The 19,571-nt window shown below is 42.8% G+C and overlaps 2 protein-coding genes across 6 annotated transcripts in view; one reads left to right on the top strand and one right to left on the bottom strand.

Moving 5' to 3' along the window:
- Positions 1-14,517, top strand: part of gpatch8 (G patch domain containing 8) — a 28,774-nt gene extending 14,257 nt beyond the window's left edge. For 3 of the 5 annotated variants that reach the window (XM_053339107.1, XM_053339109.1, XM_053339108.1), the window contains 5 exons: positions 7,054-7,121; positions 8,369-8,455; positions 8,591-8,734; positions 8,840-8,970; positions 9,438-14,517. In XM_053339107.1, coding sequence (XP_053195082.1) covers positions 7,054-7,121; positions 8,369-8,455; positions 8,591-8,734; positions 8,840-8,970; positions 9,438-13,281 — 4,274 coding nt within the window. In that variant the 3' untranslated portion in view covers positions 13,282-14,517. Of the gene's footprint in view, positions 1-2,836; positions 4,585-7,053; positions 7,122-8,368; positions 8,456-8,590; positions 8,735-8,839; positions 8,971-9,437 lie in introns of all 5 variants that reach the window. The other 2 variants (XM_053339111.1, XM_053339110.1) reach the window with 2 other exon arrangements.
- A 315-nt stretch (positions 14,518-14,832) lies between these two features.
- Positions 14,833-18,712, bottom strand: gosr2 (golgi SNAP receptor complex member 2). Its single transcript, XM_053338193.1, has 6 exons — positions 18,552-18,712; positions 18,317-18,381; positions 17,288-17,396; positions 16,690-16,822; positions 16,308-16,448; positions 14,833-15,796 (listed from the first exon to the last, which is right to left on the bottom strand). The coding sequence occupies exons 1-6, from the start codon at positions 18,578-18,580 to the stop codon at positions 15,635-15,637; spliced, it is 639 nt and encodes a 212-aa protein (XP_053194168.1). The 5' UTR covers positions 18,581-18,712; the 3' UTR covers positions 14,833-15,634.
- Between the last annotated feature and the right edge of the window lie 859 nt (positions 18,713-19,571).

Genomic DNA, 19,571 nt, shown 5'->3' with positions numbered 1-19,571 from the left:
TGGCGGCCTCTTTGCTTGAACATACAGCACTTGAATTAAGCAAAATACAAGACCGGTCCTGGGTCTTGTCTGGGCCAGTTGTAATAGCAATTACAGAGCAAGTCCCTCTGGCAATGAAATTGGACCAAATCCAGAACCAAGCTAGGCCAGAGAGTCTCTGTTTGAGATGCTAGGATTGTGTCCCAAGCTTTTATGAGAATCTCAATGCTGATCTGACTCCTTTGAGATTCATTTTTTGTACGATTTTTGTACAAGATTTTCTGTAGTGTGTTCTGTGTGGACTCTAACTTTTCTGATTTTATTTTTGAGTATTTTGTAAGCTGCACTATGGGAAGCTTTGCACATCAATTATTTAAGATGTAGAAAGCTTTTGGCTATAAAGCTGCATTACGGAGGTTTACTACCTAAAGACAACCGTAACTGACCGGCTTAGTTGATATTGACTTGCTGCAAGAGGGAGCAGGCTGAGCAGAGCTGAGCATGTGGGTCAGTCTTGGCTAACGTCACCACTTTATCAGTTCAACTTGCTGTGCTCATAGGCTCAGAGGCAGTGGTGCAGAGCCCTGGCATGTTTTTACCGAGCCCCATCCTGTCTCCTCACCCTCTTTCCTCTCTTAATCAGTTTCTCCTTTTTTTTTTTTTTTGTCTATCTGACTTTGTTAACTCTCATTTCATAGCCTCACCCTTCCCTGTAACTCTCTCCAAGAGGATGATGTATATCATTGTTCATGAATGATGTCATCACTGGCAGGCCAATTAGGCCTTTGCAGTCTGCAGAGAATGGAGCTTGTTTTTCCACATAACGTCTGGCATTTAGTCTAGTTTACTCATCCGCCATGTTCCTTTCTATCCTCTGGGTCTGTACCATTTTAACACCACCATTTTAATTTCCACATTTCTCATCAGTCGTTACTTCATTTCTCTCTGTTGCACAACTGCAACTCTTGCTCAAGGGAAATTGCCTCTCGGTAACCTCAGTTGTAACAGTCATGTTTGGTGTCAGCATCTTTAACAAGGGGCACCACTCATCTTGAGGAATTGACCCACCCACAAACTATAGACAAGTTTAGACTTACACAGCTAGTTAAGGAAGTGAGTCACTTAGATTTAGAGTGTAAATCATAAGATACCAAAGTATTTGTGTCCAGACTTGTGCTGCTTAACTCAATTTGTAGGCATCATAGTTAGATTATTGAAATTACTTGCCGCCAAGTCCACGCATTCCTCGTGTTGACTGTTCTGGGAATGTGAATCTCAAATCAATGTGGTGTGTGCCAAGAAAAAAAAAGATTTATAAACCTGTGCGCACGCACAAATGCACATATTTTTCCCTTTATATAAATCACAGTCAATTCTGGAAATGTGAACACATGGCCGAATCTCATGTCCCACCCATTTCACTCCCACAGTTAACCATAAATGGTCGATGCCAAAAGACGTCATGAATATTGATGTAGGTTTTTGTTGCTGTGGAGAACAGCAGCAGTATTAAAAACAGAAGAAAGTTTGAGAGGCTGATGGCCTAGTGTATGGACTAGTGGGGACACTTGAAGCTCACTGTATCTACTTTATATAAACACATACATGACTGAGGAGACCATACACTCGGTATCTAAAGTACAATTTATTTTTACTCCAGCATATAAGTGTTTCTCTAACTTACACAAGCTGTATATGAATGTGTGCTCTCTTTGCACCTGACAGCACAGTCACAAACTATGAAAAACTACATGAAAACTAAAATTGTGCTCAGCATTTATAATTGAGGCCCTGAATGGTGACAGAAAGGAGGTTTTAACCTGTTAAACCAGGCTGTGTTTGTCCTCGCTTTACTGGATGTTGGCTGTGATGTTAAATGTTGTTTACCTACCAAAAGAGAAGGGGAGGAACAAGAAATGTAGCTCTTACTGTTTGGTCTTTTTTAGTATGTTTGGAGAACTTTTCAAAAACATCCTGAAAGCCCTCATGTGGCTGGAAGTTATTTTTTTCACATATATACATGTCATTTTCAGATTTTTTAGCCCCAGTTTGGTCTCTACAGGCAGACAGTAAATCACTGTTATCTTTAGTTAACTCTTTACAATGATCTGTGATGTATTGTGGTCTGACATTTACACATTAAAATGTACATTGTGTGCATTGGTTAGCTTCCAGAGACATGCTGATCTCCTGACTGACTGTGGAGCTTTGTCTTTGCCGCCCTTACGCCTCCTGTGCATGTACATATATGGCCTTCATTCACTGCGTTGTCTAATAAGTATTCTCAGATGGACCGTGTGGCTGCTACTTCATTCTGGGCAAGCTGTCAAGTGTATGAAGTCGAACGACATAGCAGCAATTTTTGAGCTTAGCATTCAGTGTCTGTCATTGTTTATTTCCATCTGGCCTTGAACAGCTGAATAGCAATCTATTTACCGTGATAAGGATGTGTGCTTTGTGTGGAGAACAAGTTGCAGGGGCTGACTGTGCTCTTGTTTTTGCCGCTGGCATCACTGATGTGTGGTTATGTAAGCATCCTGCTTTGTGGGCAGATGAGACTGCGGCAAAGTGTGTCCAGTTGTTGTTGTTGTAGGAATTAATCGGCCTGTGTTTGAGCCCGCTATCTGCGTTCAAATTAGCTGATGCGCTAAGGAGTAGACTGGCAACACAATTGCACCATTGCATCACATGGGAAGTCTGCTGGATAATCATTACAATCTTACTCTCCTTTCCTGTCCTACCTGACAGAAGAGAAGGTTTTTGAATTTTGAAGTGAAAGCATTGTGTCCCCTTTTTAAGTTTTTCACTGTATTGACTTTGTTCTTATTCTTCTTTTGTCCTTTTTGCCCCTTTTTAGGTAAGGTTTGTTGGATCCCCTCTGTATGTCAGTATGTGTGTGTGTGGGTGTGTTTTCTTTCTCCCACTCGGCAGTTGACCTCAATGTAACACCCCTTTTACAGTGTACTGTAGGCTAATGGCCTCTGTCAGCTTCCTCCTCTTCGCTTCATAATCACTAAACCTTTATTTCAATCTGCTCAAGAGTAAGTGCTTCGATTTGAACAAAGTACAAAAATCCATTTGAAATCAAGGTAGATTTTAGGAAGCCGTGATTCCATCACATCCCTTAGAATCATCATCTCCACGTATTTTAGATTTTTTTTCCTCTTTGAGTTTCCGTGGCTGCTGTCGGGTACCTGATTGGCTGTAACCACGGCTCAGACTTTGAATGGCTTGCAGAGTAGACAAGTTTTCCCCTCTGCTTGTTTGCCTGTTTCAACCTCCAAACCTGTGAAACTTGTGTATATGTGAGTGTGGTCATTATGTGGGACTGAGATAAGTGTGTGTGTGTGTGTGCGTGTGTGTATGTCTGTTACTTACCGGGCCATAGAGTCAACTTACAGGGAAAACCTCACCACCCCTCTACACCCCCGAATGTCTATGTCCCCATGGTTACACGCTCCCATCCTCCCCCTCTTTCTTTGCCCCTCCTGCACAGCATGTTTTGTCCCAGAGGTGCACTCCTGCCTGCCTCAAACTGTCACACTCACCTGGCTTTAAGCAGTGTTGGAGGTAAATACACTGAAAGTGGTTTCACATGATGTGAGTGAAATGTAACACTCGGGTCGGGTGCACAGTTCACATTTTTAAGTGTACTTTGGTTAAATTGCTGTTCCATAAGCAATGCAGAACCCACTCTAAGCACTGCTCAAAGCCTTGCTGGCTGTTTCCTCAGGTACATTTTATGTGTGTCATGTGTTCACCGTTCCGGGGGTTAAGCACATCCCAAAACGAGCTTTCTGGCTGTAGGCTAGTGAGGAAATGAAAGAATCTCAGGGAGACTTGCTAACTGGGCTGACAAGCGTCAGCGAGGCAAAAAGCTCAAAGGGGGAAAATGGTGGTTGTCCCTAGAAGCATCTATCATCTCAGTCTAAATATTTGACCATATGTTAAAAAAAAACAACAACAGAAAAAACACTGTAACAGACACTTCAAAAGTAGATGTTACTTTTGATTTATGACCTTAAGCAGCTTTTTTTTAAGACGGCAAGCTTTTTTTTTTCTCTTGACCTATCACAGTTGACCTTCAGACTCAGCAGTTTTTAACATCATTCCCTCACCCAGTACAGCTCCTCCAAAAAGTACTTATGGGGTTTCAAATTTCTTTCCTGCTCTGCTAAGGTGAAAGTGACAGAGCGCTGGGTTATTATTACTTACACAGGGATACAGGACTTTTGGCATACTTGGTTAGGGGTGGTAGTCTGGTACCCTTGGGGCATATCCTGGTTGAGAGATTTTAAAGATGAATCCAGACTAGGAACCTGGGGACTGGGACGAGTGGTTGGGAGAGAGTGGTGAGAGGAAATCCCTGTAAGCACCTAGCCCTGAGTGAAGGGATGAGGGGGATGGGGAGGGGCAGGGGTGGGAGGGTGACACACTGAAGCCCCTCTGGTAATGAAACCCCCCCCCCACCCTAAAACCCCACAACCACACTCCCAACCCCAACCCCCCTTCTCTATGTGCCTCAATCTTCCTGCTTAACCAATTGGTGTTTCTTTTTTACAGCGATTTGATCCTGCCCATGTTGTGCTGATGGTAAACTTAGTGGTAAATGTTATTTTATCCCCCAATTGAATTGTTTATTTTGTTTTTTAATTTCTCCCATTTTCATTTTCCTGTCATCAGAGCACCAATGCTACATAGGCTTTCAATTCTCCCTGTATTAGTCCTCATTCTGCTGCTTGTATATTATCATGCATATGTATTACTCTTAGAACATTGTCATTTTGTTTGTTTTCAGTTTTTTTAAACCTTGTGATTCACACCCTGTGATTTTAGATGCACATTGTTTTTGTCTGGTCCCTTTCTTTTCCACTGGAATGGGTAATGTGGAAGTATTGTCACTGTGTTTTTTTAAAAGATTGGTGATAGGTTTGGGATGATTGTAATTGTTCATTAATCTTTTTTAATTCTGGGCCTGGCTTGTGACTCCATTCAGACAGACCACTGCAGTGCTAAACAGACCAATGCTGTTTTGGTGTCACTTCTCTACCGCTTGTCAGGCAAAAGCGCATGTGCACACACACACACACACACACACACACACACACACACACACACGTTTATCAGTCGGTAGTCTTGTGATCGAGATATCACAAAAATCAGTCCTCTGCCCTCATTTCCTCTGTGGATTTTTAGGCCTGTAACATTAAAGCAGTCAGAGTCACGTTTTCATTTAAAAGCCCACCCAGCTGACAGACACTGCAGTGGGACTGGGAGTCCAGGCAGGCCATTATATGTTACAATGCCCATGCATCTATGATTTCAGAATTAATATGTCATTGGGCTGTGATGACTAAATTGCTCAAGAAAATAACAGGAATGACTCAGATATTTACATAAATCATATTCTTACCCTCCTCTGCACAGGAAGTTAAGAATGTGTCAGGAAGTAGCTCCGCCTACAGTTTTAAATTATTCAATTCATATTTTAAGAAAAGCCAAAAGCCTTCAAAATGCATTAGTGTTAAATACATTATACATGTTGTCTTTAGGCTCTTTTTGGCCTCAAAGTATTACTTTTGCAAGACAGTGTAAATGTATTAAAATTCTGGGTTGTTTTGCCTGCAAGAGAAAACCCCTTAATTTGGAGTTCTTAATTTTAAAGTCTCACAGCAATGACGCTGGGATTGTACATTTCCAAGCCCAGTGCCTGTAGCTATTCCATATGCCCAATGGTATACATGTAAAATTGATTCAATGAAAAAAAAAAAAAAAACTAACATGATTACGTGTGAGGAAAAAACTGAAACCAAACTGAATTGATAATCACTATCAGTAAGATCGATTATTGTATCTGGCTGGCAACAGGAGCAGCAGACTAGTCCAAATTCTTTTTATGCCTCTTTTTTTGTTTTTTTTTGTTTTGAGATTCCCCTGTCTATCTGTCTGTCTGTCCTCCCTTCTCCTCCTACCCATACCCATGTTTTACCAGGTAAGTATCCCCATCCCTTGCACTGTCACCATGGCGATACCTGGCCTGTGACGTCACTCTGCTGTAGTTCAGTGCTTGTGTCCTTTTTTAATTTTACTGTCTTTCTCTCTGCTTTGTTTGGCTGATTATGAGTGGATTAAGCAATTCTGTGTCAATCTCCAAAGTAGTTTTGATTTTTTATATATTTTATATCTTTTTTTTTTTTTTTTAATGTTTCATTCTGTTTTGTTTTTGGTTGTCTTTGGTTTGTTTATTTTTCTACAGTTAATTTCCTTCTGATCTAGCTCTTTTCACAGCTTACATAACATAGTTAAGTAGACGGAAGAAAATAATCTTTTAGCTGCAGTCATGATGAGGAAAGGGGCCTGGGACAAGGGAGCAGATTTGGACCTAAAGGACAGTGAAAAAGGGGCTTGCAAGGGTCAGCCAGCCTGCGGACAGTTCAGAAAACAGATGATGCAATGGGCCTGAGATAATATTGGGAGGCTTTGTTCTTCTCATGGAGAGTGTCGCAGTATCTCTCAGTGAGTAGTGGCAGCAGCTGCGCAGGCCTGTTGCAACTCCCTACACACACATACACACACACACTACACGCAGTCCCTCAAGCTGTAGCGTCCTTGATAAACTTGGCATTCTGGTTTAACAGGACTGCAGCAAAGAATGGGTAGAGGAGGGGTGGTTGGTTTTGATAGTACAGCTACATTAAAATGTGTTTATATTTGGAATCAGTTTTTATTCTAGTGAACTTTCTCAAGTAAGACACACTAATGACCCTGATGCCCTTGACTTCATTTAATCAATCAGGTTATGATAGGTGCAACCAATTCGACTTCTTCAAAATTCAAATCAGCAGCCTGGTCAAAATGTGACAGGAAGGCTAGATAAATCTGAACTTGATGGCTGCAGTAAGCTGTGAGAATAGCTGGTGTTTGGTTCACTGTAGCTTTCTGGTCTCTTTGCACTTAAAGGCAAATTTCTCTAACCCCAGCACCCTATGCTCTAAAAGCAGGCTGTCTCCGAGCTGGCCCTCCCTCCCAGTTTCAAATACTCACCTTGTCATCTCTCTGTCTCTTTTCCCTTAGGACGCACCGACCCTGTGCCCATCATCCTCAAATATGATGTCATGGGAATGGGACGAATGGAGATGGAGGTAAGATGTTTATTTTATTTTTTTAAATGTGTTTGTTTTCAGCAGCCCAGCACACTGTGTGTCCAGCAGTAAATAAAAACCTGCTCTTCACTTGTTTTGATATTGGACCAATTCCATTTCTTGATTTAGCTCTCACCACTGTAATCTAATCATCTTTAAACTTTATTTCACTGCAAACTTTCTTTGAAATCTTTATTGGCAACAATTGTGGAGAGGTATACGTAATGAATAATAATACATTATGTCGTAACACGCCCATGTATTAAAAACAATGCTGGAGAGCTTATAGGCTTTGAGCATGGCACTGTAAGTTAGTCAAATTTCTGCCCCACTGGAGTTGCACTAGAGAAGTGAGAGTGCTGTTAATGACAACAGTGGAAACAACCAGGAGTTTCAGCAGGCCACTTGGCTATACTAACTTACAGAGCAGGATTACAGAGTGGTAAAGCTTTCAGACAGCCTCAGGAAGAATCTTTAAATCTATTTCCATGGCAGAAACTACAAACACGATCCTAAGAGCACCACGCGCTGTGCCAAGATTCAACTGGAGTCGTTTAAAGCTCAGCAGCGTTGAATCGTGGGGCAGTGAAAGCATTCACTGAAGTTATCAATCATGCTTCACAAACTGGCAGTCTGACAGATGAAAATGCCAGGAGAGCAATACCTGCCTGAAAGAGTAGTGCCAACTGCAAAATCCTGTCAGCGGAGGTCAATTTATGGCCCGTGTTAGACCCTTTGGCTTCACCGAAAGGAAATCTCACTGCTACATCCTGGGCTAATCCCTTCTGTGACAGCTTAAACATAACAGGGGTCCTCTGTACAAAGCAGATTCCAAGCAGAGGTTGTTTGTCAAGATGTCTGTTATAGATCTTTGCTGCATTCAGAGGCCTGACCTCAGATCCCATCAGACACATTTGAGATGGACCTTGAAACTGGTAATAGGTTATGATACAGTAACACTGGCAGCCTCATTAAAGATGCAGATGCTCCAAATGTAGTTGGCACATAAGCTGAATTTGGGATGCTGCCATTCACTCATGTGTTTTGCTTTTCTGAAAGACTTTGTGTTTTGTATTTATTTGCTTTTGGCATTATTGCTCTACATTATTTAAAGTTTACCTGTGGTTTCATTGGTATTCATACACACTTGGCTTCTGTCACGCATCTGGTCTTCATATTCAAATGCTCATTTCACACCTAGCTAATCACATGCTACATGAGTGTTAACTCTTGTGTTGTCCTCTTAGCTTGATTATGCAGAAGATGCCACAGAGAAGAGAAGAGTGCTTGAAGTGGAGAAGGAGGATACAGAAGAACTGCGGCAAAAATACAAGGTAAGACCCTTCAGCCTTGTATTGTTTTGTAACCTATAATAGTAAGGCTGATATTACATACCCATTTCAAAGTGGAAGGTAACGCAATCCAAGATTAATTCACTCATTCCCTTGTGTATTTAACATTAACAACAGGACCAGGTGGAAAAGGAGAAAGCCATCGCAAAGGCACTGGAAGACCTGAGAGCCAATTTCTATTGTGAGCTATGTGACAAACAGTACACCAAACATCAGGAGTTTGACAACCACATAAACTCTTACGACCATGCTCACAAGCAGGTACTGCTTACTATTAATTTTTGCATCCTTTATGGTGATCTGTTGTTCTTTATTTTCTCTGAGAGCAGAGATCCTGATACGCATTGTTTCTTTTGTGTAATGCAGAGGCTTAAGGAGCTCAAGCAGAGAGAGTTTGCTCGTAATGTGTCATCCCGTTCCCGGAAAGGTGGAAAGAAACAAGAAAAGATGCTGCGCAGATTGCATGAGTTGGCTGAGCAGAGAAAACAGCAGGACTGGTAAGATTTTTTTCTTAGAGTGCCCTCTGCTGGTAGGATTCAACATGTAGCTATTGGTAGTACAATTACATTACAGTTGTGCTTTGAATGATCATTGTACAACTGTTGTGGCCAAACAAATCCCACATACTAAAACAAAATATAAATTTCATATTATTTTAACTTTCACAGTACATCAAAACACTGAATTTAAATTGTAGTCTTCTCTGGAGGATATTATTCCAAAATATAAAGGAAGACCACACCACTATAAAAACCTCAATATCATTAAATGCTTTTTTTGTTGACAAAGCTGAATTATGATACTGAAGACTATTAGAAACCAGCAAATACCGTTTTTGTTGTTTAAAAAAAACAACAACAAGAAGCATGCAATTTCTGTAATTATTCTGGCAATTATGTTTGGTATTTCTTCATTTGGAAACATTTATCCCACATCACATTATTATTGTTCTTTTGTGTTTCAGTACTCCAGGAAGTGGGCCCATGTTCAAAACTACCACAGTGGCTGTGGATGGAGAGAAGACAGAAGACAGCGATAACATGACGCCTGAAAACCCTGCATTGACGGACAGTGTCCTGGAAGCCTCACTGGCAGATAAAACAGAGCAAGCCTCCCCAAAGCCTGGCCCAACTATTAGCTTCTCTCTGGGGAAAAATAACTCCTCCTCCTCTCCAACCTCTAGTGGCGCATCCAAAGTCAGTGTGTCCTTCTCTTTTGCCAAAAAAGCGCCTGTAAAGCTGGAGACAGCAGCTGCAGTGTTTGCTGATCATGGCGAGGAAGCTATGGAGGAAGAGGAGGGTCAGGAAGGAGAAAAGCCTGGAGGACAAGAGGAGACATCTGTCTGTAGCACTGACAGCCCCAAAGGAGGATCAGCTGAAGGTGAAGTAGGAGAGGGTAGTAGTGTGGCAGGGACAGAAGAGGTGCAACAGCCTGATGATGGAGCTTCTTTAGCCTCCACCCTCAACAAACTGAAGATGATGATGAAAAAGGAGGAAGGCTATGCGGGGCAGGAGCCTGAATACTATCACTATATACCTCCAGCACACTGCCGGGTAAAACCTCACTTCCAGTTTTTGCTGTTCATGAGGGCAACTGATCAGTGTCCGACTAAAGAAGAGGAAGATGAGGAAGAAGCACAGGAGGAGAAAAAGGTTGAAGAGACTGCCGAACAGACGGAGTCCAGCGTTACAGAGTGTAAGACAGAAAAAGAACAAGAAATAGTCACTTTGACCCCTGACCCAGAGCCAGCTCCTCCATCACCTAAAGTGAAGACGGAGGAGGTCTCAACATGCGCAGCAGACACGGCTTCCACTGAACCTACTTCTCCTACACAAAAAGGAGAGAGCACACAGGACACCCCAGATCCCAACTTGGGCCCTAAAATTCCCACAGGTCCCTTCTTCCCTGTTCTGAGCAAAGATGAGAGCACCACCCTGCAGTGGCCCTCTGAACTCCTCGAATTTACAAAAGCTCAGCCATCCCTGTCTTACAGCTGTAATCCCCTCTACTTTGACTTCAAGCTGTCCCGTAACAAAGGAGCACGTGGTGGAAAATTAGTCAAGACCTCTAAGCCTTCTGAAGAGTCTGATGACAAGGGACAAGAAATAGCTGCTTCAACAACTAAAGTAGATACAACTACTAAACCTGGGACCAGCACTGATAAGGACAAACCAGCGACAAAGGGGGAGTCCGGCCAATCCGAAGGCGATGAGCAAAAACTTGCAACTGGCAGCAGCAGTGCCAAGAAAAAAAAGAAAAAGAAGAAGCATAAGAAGTCTTCGAAGCACTCAAAACGCAAAGGAAAAGAAAAAGGTGCAGGAGAAGATGCAGAAGGAGAGTCTGAGTTAACGCAAGACAAGCCCAAAAAAAAGAAAAAACACAAACGGAAGAAGAGCAAAAACAAGGCTCCAGATCAAGATGAGGCAACCGGTGGTGACAAAGAGAAAGCGAAACCAAAGTCAGAAGATAAAACTGTTGCCTCTTCTGTTCAGCTGACACCTGGAGTGGGAGGAACTGCCGGAAATACAGGAGTAGAAATGGGGAAGAGGAAACGTGCTACTAAGGAAGTGCCTTCAAAGTCTGGAGTAGAGGAAGGAGGCACGGGAAAAGGCACGGATAAAGCCAACTCCTCAGAGGAGCACAGTGGCACCAAGCGACAAAAGACTGACTCCAGTGCACCTCAAAGTGCCTCCTGCTCCACCTCAGCCCAAAAGAGTCCTGGTCCTGGAAGACCTCCTAGCAGTGATAGTGAAGAAGAAGGGGGCTCTACTACACAGCGCTCACGTCATCACAGGTCAAGTCCTCGGGAGCAGCGCCGCCACCATAGTGAGGAATCAAGGCGGTCCTGCAGCCGCTCATCAAGACGAGGGGAAAGACGGGGTAGCAGTCGTCGTCGGCACCATCGTAGTAAAACCTCACGAAGTCACTCTTACTCCAGCAGCTCTGAGCGCTCCTCAGCAGGCAGCAGTGCATACAGTCGCCACAGCTACTCAGATAGCTACAGCGACTACAGCACAGAGGGTCGCAGACGGAGGCACTCCAAACGCTCGTCAGACTCAGAGTATGACCGGAGGGGTAGCCGAGGGCGGAGACGATCCAGGAGACATCAGTACTCCTCTTCTTCCTCAGAAGACTCCCGTTCACGTTCACGCAGCTACAGCCGCAGGAAGAGGCACCGACGGCACCACCGAAGCAGTTCAAGAAGCTCAAGTAGCTGGAGCCGCAGCACCAGCGCAAGATCATGGAGGCGCAGCTACAGTCGTAGCCACAGCTCTGCCAGCCGCTCCTCTAGCTCCACCAAAGGTTCCCCTCACCGACGAGGCGCCAGGAGTCGAGCGGACAGTGACTCACACCGCAGAGACTTCAACCGCTCTCGCATCTATCGCTCACAGTCTCCACGTTCATCACGATGCCTTAATCGTAACACCCATTCATCCAGCTCGCAGGGTCTGAGGGCAGGGGGGTCCCGAGATGCAGGGGAACAGAAAAACACCCTTACTGCACGCCAGCTGCTGGAGAAGGTTCAGTCTAAAAAAAGCTCTGATGATTCTACCACAGGAACAAAATCTGGGATTAAAATTAAGGATCCACCACAGGGATACTTTGGTCCTAAACTACCCCCAACCCTGGGAAACAAAGCCCTGCTGCCCCTCTTTGGTAAGCTACAGGCAGGAAAGAAGCTACCAGTGATTCCCCTAACCAGACCTGATGAGGGTGAGAAATCAGGAGCAGGGAAGGGCTCTGAGGCTGAGGCAGAGGTCATTCTGGTGGAGCCAATAAGGGAGTTCCCTCCTCCACCACCACCTCCAGCTCCACCAGTCCAAAAAGTTGAGGAGACCCCACAGAGTACAGTTGTTCAAGAGGAGACACAGCACCCTGCTACAGAAACCCCAGTGCACCCAGAACCCCGGCCATTGTTTGAACAGGAGCCCTCCATGTTGATGCAGCAGTATCAGGGAGAATCAGGACAGGATCCTTCTCAGAACCCCATGATGGAATCCCTCATGCCAGAAATGCAGCAGCAGCCTCAAATGCATGCCTATCCTGGTTACCCACCACCCAACTTAGAGGAAGATGGCATGGAGGCAGAGGAGGATGGATTGGCTCCTTTGGAGAGTCAGCCCATTACATTCACACCAGAGGAGATGGAGAAGTACAGCAAGCTGCAACAGGCTGCACAGCAGCACATCCAGCAGCAGCTTTTGGCCAAGCAGGTCAAGACATTTCCCTCCGCTGCTGCAGCAGCAGCTGCCGCTGCAGCCGCTGCCAACATGGCCCCAGCTCCCCCTCCCCCAGCCCTGCAACAGATCCATATTCAGCAGCCCACGGTGTCCGTAAACTCTGGCACGTCAATCACCACAGTGCAACACGCCCTTCTGCAGCACCATGCTGCCACTGCTGCAGCAATGGGCATCCACCCTGCTGCACATCCACACCACCCACACCCTGCCCATGCACAGTTGGCCCAGGTACACCACATTCCCCAACACCACCTTACCCCCATCTCCCTTTCTCCTTTAGGCCACTCCCTTGGTCATTCTCTGGGACACTCACTGGGACATGCTGGGCTGATTCCTGCCCACCACACAGCCTTCCTCTCTGGTCAGCCTATTCATATAATCCCAGCATCTGCACTTCACCACACACCCTTAGCTCTTCACCATGTCCCACATACAGCCCTCTACCCCACTCTTTTCACACCCCGTCACTCACAGGCTGCTGCAGCAGCAGCTCTCCAGCTCCACCCTCTTCTACACCCAATCTTCTCAGGGCAGGACCTCCAGCACCCACCTAACCATGGCTCTTGAGTAATGACGCAAGCGAAGGAGTAAATTCACAGTACCAAACCACTGGAGGAAAGACTTAACCTGAACTGGCTTGATTCAGGGTTTTAGATGAAGTCTTTGGAACAACATGCAGGCGGTGTGACAGGTCAACACACCACCATATTACTCCACAGTGCAGCAAGTTGTAACCACAAAGTGGTGCTGCCTGTGTTGGGTTCAAAATTGACACTAGCATTTTCTTCTGGCTCATGTGAGGGGTTTTCTTTCATGTTTTGCCCTGAATTTTTAAGGCAGGGTGTAGATTTAAAGACACTGGGTTATGGTCTATCTTGGTGTATAATAACAGCATCCATTTTTTTTCTGAATGACAAGTCAGAGAAACCACTGGAGTTTTTTGTTTTCCATATAAAAATATAATTTTCAGTTTCTGCTCATTTTGGCAGCCAAAAGGAGATGTAATGGCTGAAGCTATAGGCAGAATCATGTTAGGAAAGGAGGAAGAGGAGTTGGAGGAAGGTATTGTTCTAGAGACAAACATTCTACGCTTCTGTAATGTAACCTTCAGAGACAAACTATTTCATAATTACTGATACTCTGTTTATATTCTCATATGACTACTTGCTCTCTTGGATCCTTGGTCTCAATAATTTGTAATGCAGTAACGTGTACATATATCAGTGTGTAATGTGAAGAATCCCACCAATGATGACCATATTAAAATTACAGCTATGGTGTCCAAATCGGTATGACGTTGTCACATAAGGACCCCCTTTCTTAAGAGAGGGGAAATGTGATGTAGGGGTTTTAACATCCCTAAAGCTCTGAGGCAAAGCTCATGTTCCCTGTGCTGAGGGTACACCTGAATGAATTGCACTGAAATCTCTACATCAAGATGGTGCTTTTTGCATCATGTAACAATAAGATTGTAGTATACTCCAATAATTGTATTTTTATGTTTTTAAATTATTTTCCAAAATGCTCTTCAGGAGAAGGGCTGTGTTTTGCTTTTGTGTAATTTTGTAAATAAAACTGCTGTAGATGAACCAATTAACATTCTAGAGGTTTTAGACTGCTATTGATAAAGCAGGATGACAAGGTCAATTGAAGGTGGAAACTTGTATGTATTTTAGGGAGGTTGTTTCTAATTTCCCCCTGCTGAGACAGGCTGGGATGGTAAAGGATGTGATCTGTCAAACAGTAGCAACTCTGTATTTTTTGAAAACTTACTCTGTTTCGGCCAATAAAATCTTGAGTTCATCTGTGTTTTTCTGTAATATTTAGAGTTGATGAAATTAACAAACAATTGATCTTTGAACCACAAAGGAATGAAAACACCACTCACTTTTTAGGGTCACACTCCCATTACTCATTTGGGTCAGAGAATAGGAATACTTATAGCATAAAGATTAGTATCACACTTGAAACACTAGGTGGTGTCCTAGTTGCCTTGAATAGACATATGAAAGCTGCAATCCACACAAGGCACATTAAAAGGGAATGCAGAAGCCTTGAAGTGCATAAATTAAAAATGACCAGTAATCCTGGTTACAGTGAAAGAAGACTGAAACAAGATGACAAAAATCAGTTTTAATATATTCCTGTTAGATACCAGTGGAGTCATTAGATGAAGTTATATCTAAGAAATTAAACATGTTTTTATTCTTCTAAGAGAATTAAATCACTCACACAGTGAGACTAGACCCAAACATGAATCCAAGAGAAAGTATATTCAACAATTACAAAATAACTTCCATGGTTTTGTTTCTATTTTCTAAACAAAGATCCTCGTTGCCACCTCAGTTGTCTCTGGTGTATAGCGTTAGATACACATACAGCATAACACACAGGGGACTCTCCAGGGAGAAATGGTCAATTTAAATGTAATGAAACATGGAGCATTATGAAGTCCACTAGCATCTATTTCTCTATGAACCATGCTTAGCAAGACAGAGTGACGACAACAACATTACTGACAGATTATGGAACATAAACAGCTCTTCACAGGAGGTAAAAGCAAGTTGTTGATGTATTTTTAGAAAGCCATGTGGGTAAAGTCAGAGTGATTTACAGTTTCAGAGTGGTTTTGATTTAAAAAAAAAAGAAAAAGGAATCTGTTGAAAGCAGCAGACTCATGAGAAAGTTCATTGCACTCTTGGAGTTTCAGATGAAATTAAATACTGGATGTAATTAAGGTCTTCAACCTCACAATTTTGCAGGTGCCACAAAGATTTTAATGTTGAAAAAGTATAATGGCACAATTCAATTTTTAAAAACACTTAAATTTTCAGTTCTGCCAGTTTTCATATCATGAGGGATGATGCTGCAGAAAATGTCCACGACTGATCAAAAAACTGCTGTTGTAGATGGTTGGAGGTCAGCCCAGGTATCTGATTACCAAGAACATGAAGACACAGGTCAGCAGCATGCCTCCAATCATGATGAACTTATCTTGGGTGGCTCGCCTTTCTATGAGTCTCATCACCGTGTTGGACAGCCCTAGCATGTTGGCCACGTCCAGCATCTTCTTATGGGTCCCCTGTGCAGAGTGGAAACACAGCCATGTGAAAATCAGTAATCACATGTATTAGATTAGGCTTTAACAGCCACAAATACACAAAATGTTTGGGAAAATCTAGACATCGCATGACCGCATTGTAATTATCGACACTAATTCGTCTGATTTTGGGAGACGTTGAGTGCCAACACCCTCCTTGACGTGCTGTTCCGTCAGAAGTTTTCTCATGGCTAGACAACCAGGCTGTCAGTGCTGATCAACAGACACACCCTGATAAGAGGAGGCCTGAAGCAAAACCAGGAAGACCATCTCCTCCCTGGAAACAAAGACTCACTCTCCGGCCGAGCATATACGCACTAACAATAAGACTATTGTGATCAATGTGGACACCAGAAACTGGGTCAGGGAGTATGAATTTTAACCTGAAAGTGTCCAGAGATCGTCCTTTCCCATCACTAGAAAACTTTCTTTTTAGAAGTGCTACAGATTGTTTGTGTGATTCTAGCTTCTGAATAAAGTCATAAGCACAAACCTTCAGCGTAGATCTTTGATCTCTGAGGCCGTTGAGGATGCTACTGCCGCTGCCCAGGAGGTCGTCCATGCCTCTGTGTGCGTTGTGCAAGTTGGAGTTTAACTGAAGAGTCTCATCTATGGGGATGGAGGTATCTGCATCCTATTGAACAAGAACAGACACTTTTTCATTCAGTTTGAGACTAACATGTTATGTTTTAATGTAATATGTTACTATAAGACTGGAGACGAGCTGTCAAAGTGTCTGAGCAAAAAGGTCAGAGTGCTGGATTCATACTTAATAAAGTGATTACCAGCTTCATTAACTATAACCTGAGCTTGGTAGCTATAATCAGGTTGCTGATGTTTATTCTCCACCCTGCTTTAAGGTACATTTGACTTGCATTGGTTGTGAAGGTACGGCTCATGAGTTCCTCCCTCTCTCTGTCCTGTGCCTCGCTGGCGTAGCGTCGGTGCTGGAAATTTTGCAGGGCAGTCCGGATGTGTTGAACATCATACTTGAGTTGGTCCACTCGCCTGAGGGAATACATGATAGTGATATAAAGTCTGACATTGCACTTTATCATATAATTCTTGCTGTTCATAATTGTTCTGAATGATGAGAAAATTTCTTTTTTTCCTCAAATCTCTAATGCAACTGGAATGAAGAAGAATCAACTTGAGGGCACAGTCTCCCCCTCTCCTGAGCTTCACTCAGGCCCCACTAGAGATTTACTAAGATCAGAGGAGTGCTGTGGGACAGGGTGTATTGTGTCCCCTTAGGCCTGTTTACCCAGCTCAGAAATGAGTCTTTGCCCAATGCAGCAGGAATGCTGGTGATGACGGGGCTTCTGAGGAAATGTTTTCATAGAGCCACGTCGCCACAGGGCAGGACAGGGATGCCTGTCTCATCTCCTACACCCTCCTCATGCCTTTATGAGATATCACTCGATCTGCCAGCTCTGGGGCTTTAGGGTCACCATCAATTGACGCAAAACTCACAATTTGGCGTTCTGGCGGCGGTTTGGTGGTTCCTTGCTGGCCAGGATCTCAAGGCGCTCTAAATGATTGAAGATCTGGTCGATTCTGGCTTGCAGTTCATTCTCTAACACTTGTATATTGGGAAGAAGAAAAAAAAGAGAAAAAAAAGACATTATTATAATTATAAGCAGAAGATACATCATATTTTCTAATACTTAGATCCAAAAGGAAGCTGCCACGACTTGTCAAAAATGTACATTTGTTGAAGGTAAATCATACATTTATTATTTTTATTTTCATTCATTATGCAGGTGCCTGTTTATCAAAGAGTGATAGTACACAAACACATGGTTGTGTTAAGATCCATTACAATGGCATATATCAGTGGAATGACCATTTCTCATTAGTAACTGTGTAGGCTTAGCATGTTCTCCCTTGGGTCTCAAACTTTTTCACACCAAGGACCCCTAAACTGACACAAATTAGGTCATGGACCCCCATCTCATAAGATTTTTACTTTTAGACGTTTTATTACAGAAAGTGTATGAAACCCATGGCTAAAATAGTCATACACTGTCATTATTGTTATTATTATTATTATTATTACTTATGGTTGTAAATATAGTGTAAATAAATGATTCCCCTTTTTTGATGGGACCCCCTGGAACCTTAGGGGTATTTGGACTGCACTTTGAGCACCACTTGGTTAAAATACAAGTTGATGTCATAATTTGGGAAGGGGAGGGGGAGCTTGTGTGCAGCCTGGCTCCCACCATTATCTCGAAGAAGCCCTCCCAACTTCGGTCACTGTATCCACCCCTGCTGCTTCCTGTCCTGGCACCAGCTTGGCCCAGAGCTGATCAAGTCCCAACACCCCTCCACCTCCACCCCCTATTTGTACACCAGAGATTGGTGAATGGCAGCCACAACAAAAAGAGCCTGCACTGAATAGAAATTAAGAAGCCATTCAAAGGATAATCACTAAGTACGGATGTACTATTACAATAACAGCAGTCACATACAGAGCAGAGGGTCCAGCTCATTACTTACAGTGTACTGACTGACGGTCTGTCTTCTCCAGGTTGCCCATGAGACACTGCACCTCCTGGATTTGTCTAAAACATACAGTGAGATTATGAATGATTTGTCATACTCAAAAAACAACCGTGGAAACACTGAATGACTTAATATGTTCATTTTAGTTCACTACAGCTGCGACTGAAGTTCAATGGCTAGTTTGATTTCACTGATTAGCAAGATAAGAAGAGGCGACAGACACACTCACTTGTTTGTCTGGTGGTAAAGCGTCTCCATGTTGCCACCGTTCTGATGAAACACTGCTTCTTCTTTATTTAAATTTAAAACGTGGCTTTATTTTAACACCTTTACTCTGACAGGTAGCTAGGCTAGCCAGCTAGCTGACGGTAGTGGAGAGTGTACACGTCATCAGCCGAGTTTTTGTGTACGGAAATAGTAAAGCGGAAGCTCCGTCGCGTCATCACAGAGAGGGGGGAAAATAGAAGAGCGCTCACTCCGCCTCGATTTTTTTTTTTTTTTTTTGATACTGCAGATCTGTACTTTTTTTTGCTTCGGGAATGGGCATTTCTATGACATTTCTGTGAGGTAAAGCTTCTGTTCTATTACCCATAGTTAAAACCATTGCAACCAGGAATATTTATAAGAAGTCTTTTATTCTAAATGCAATTAAATATTTGAAACACTTCCTAATGATCAATACGCACCAATATACCTATGATGTATATGTTTTATGTATTTTAAGTATGATTTAATGCAGTTCATAGATTCTATGTTTTTCTATTGTATGTCTGTTATTTGTGACAATTTTCCAGCATGGTGGACAATAAACTTCTATTCTATTCTATTCTATTCTATACACAGTGCATCAATTTCAATTCGACTGTGCAATATGTATCTGTGCAATAACAATATCAAACTCAACACCAATATTACTCTTGTAACGTTACGAATATTTTTATTTTTAATATTTTTTTACTACTATTGTTTTTATTGCTTTTGTACTTATTGTTCTTTTGTTTATTGATACTCTTTTTTTACTGTCCACTTTGCTGATGCAGTAATGTAAAATTCCCCATCTTGGGACTAATAAGAATCTTATCTTATCTTATCTTATCTTATCTCAGTTAATGATATTTTGCTTTACACAAAATGCTGAAAAAACACCACCTAGTGTCAGTGCCATTGTCCTTCAGTATCTCCCACTTCCACTAAAAAAGACTGATGCTGTTCTTATTATGTAAATCCCAGGAACATTGCACCTTACTAT

The sequence above is a fragment of the Scomber japonicus genome, chromosome 18, assembly GCF_027409825.1.
Source record: "Scomber japonicus isolate fScoJap1 chromosome 18, fScoJap1.pri, whole genome shotgun sequence".
Taxonomy (NCBI): Eukaryota; Metazoa; Chordata; class Actinopteri; order Scombriformes; family Scombridae; genus Scomber; species Scomber japonicus.
This window is presented reverse-complemented; position numbering and strand designations above follow the sequence as displayed.

Excerpts from the sequence above, each read along its gene's own strand:
- gosr2 (XM_053338193.1), bottom strand. The coding sequence starts at position 18,580 with ATGGAGACGCTTTACCACCAGACAAACAA. Across the intron at positions 16,823-17,287 it reads CGCCGCCAGAACGCCAAATT|GCGAGTGGACCAACTCAAGT; the intron begins GTGAGTTTTGCG and ends GTATTCCCTCAG. Across the intron at positions 15,797-16,307 it reads ATCAAAGATCTACGCTGAAG|GGGACCCATAAGAAGATGCT; the intron begins GTTTGTGCTTAT and ends CACTCTGCACAG.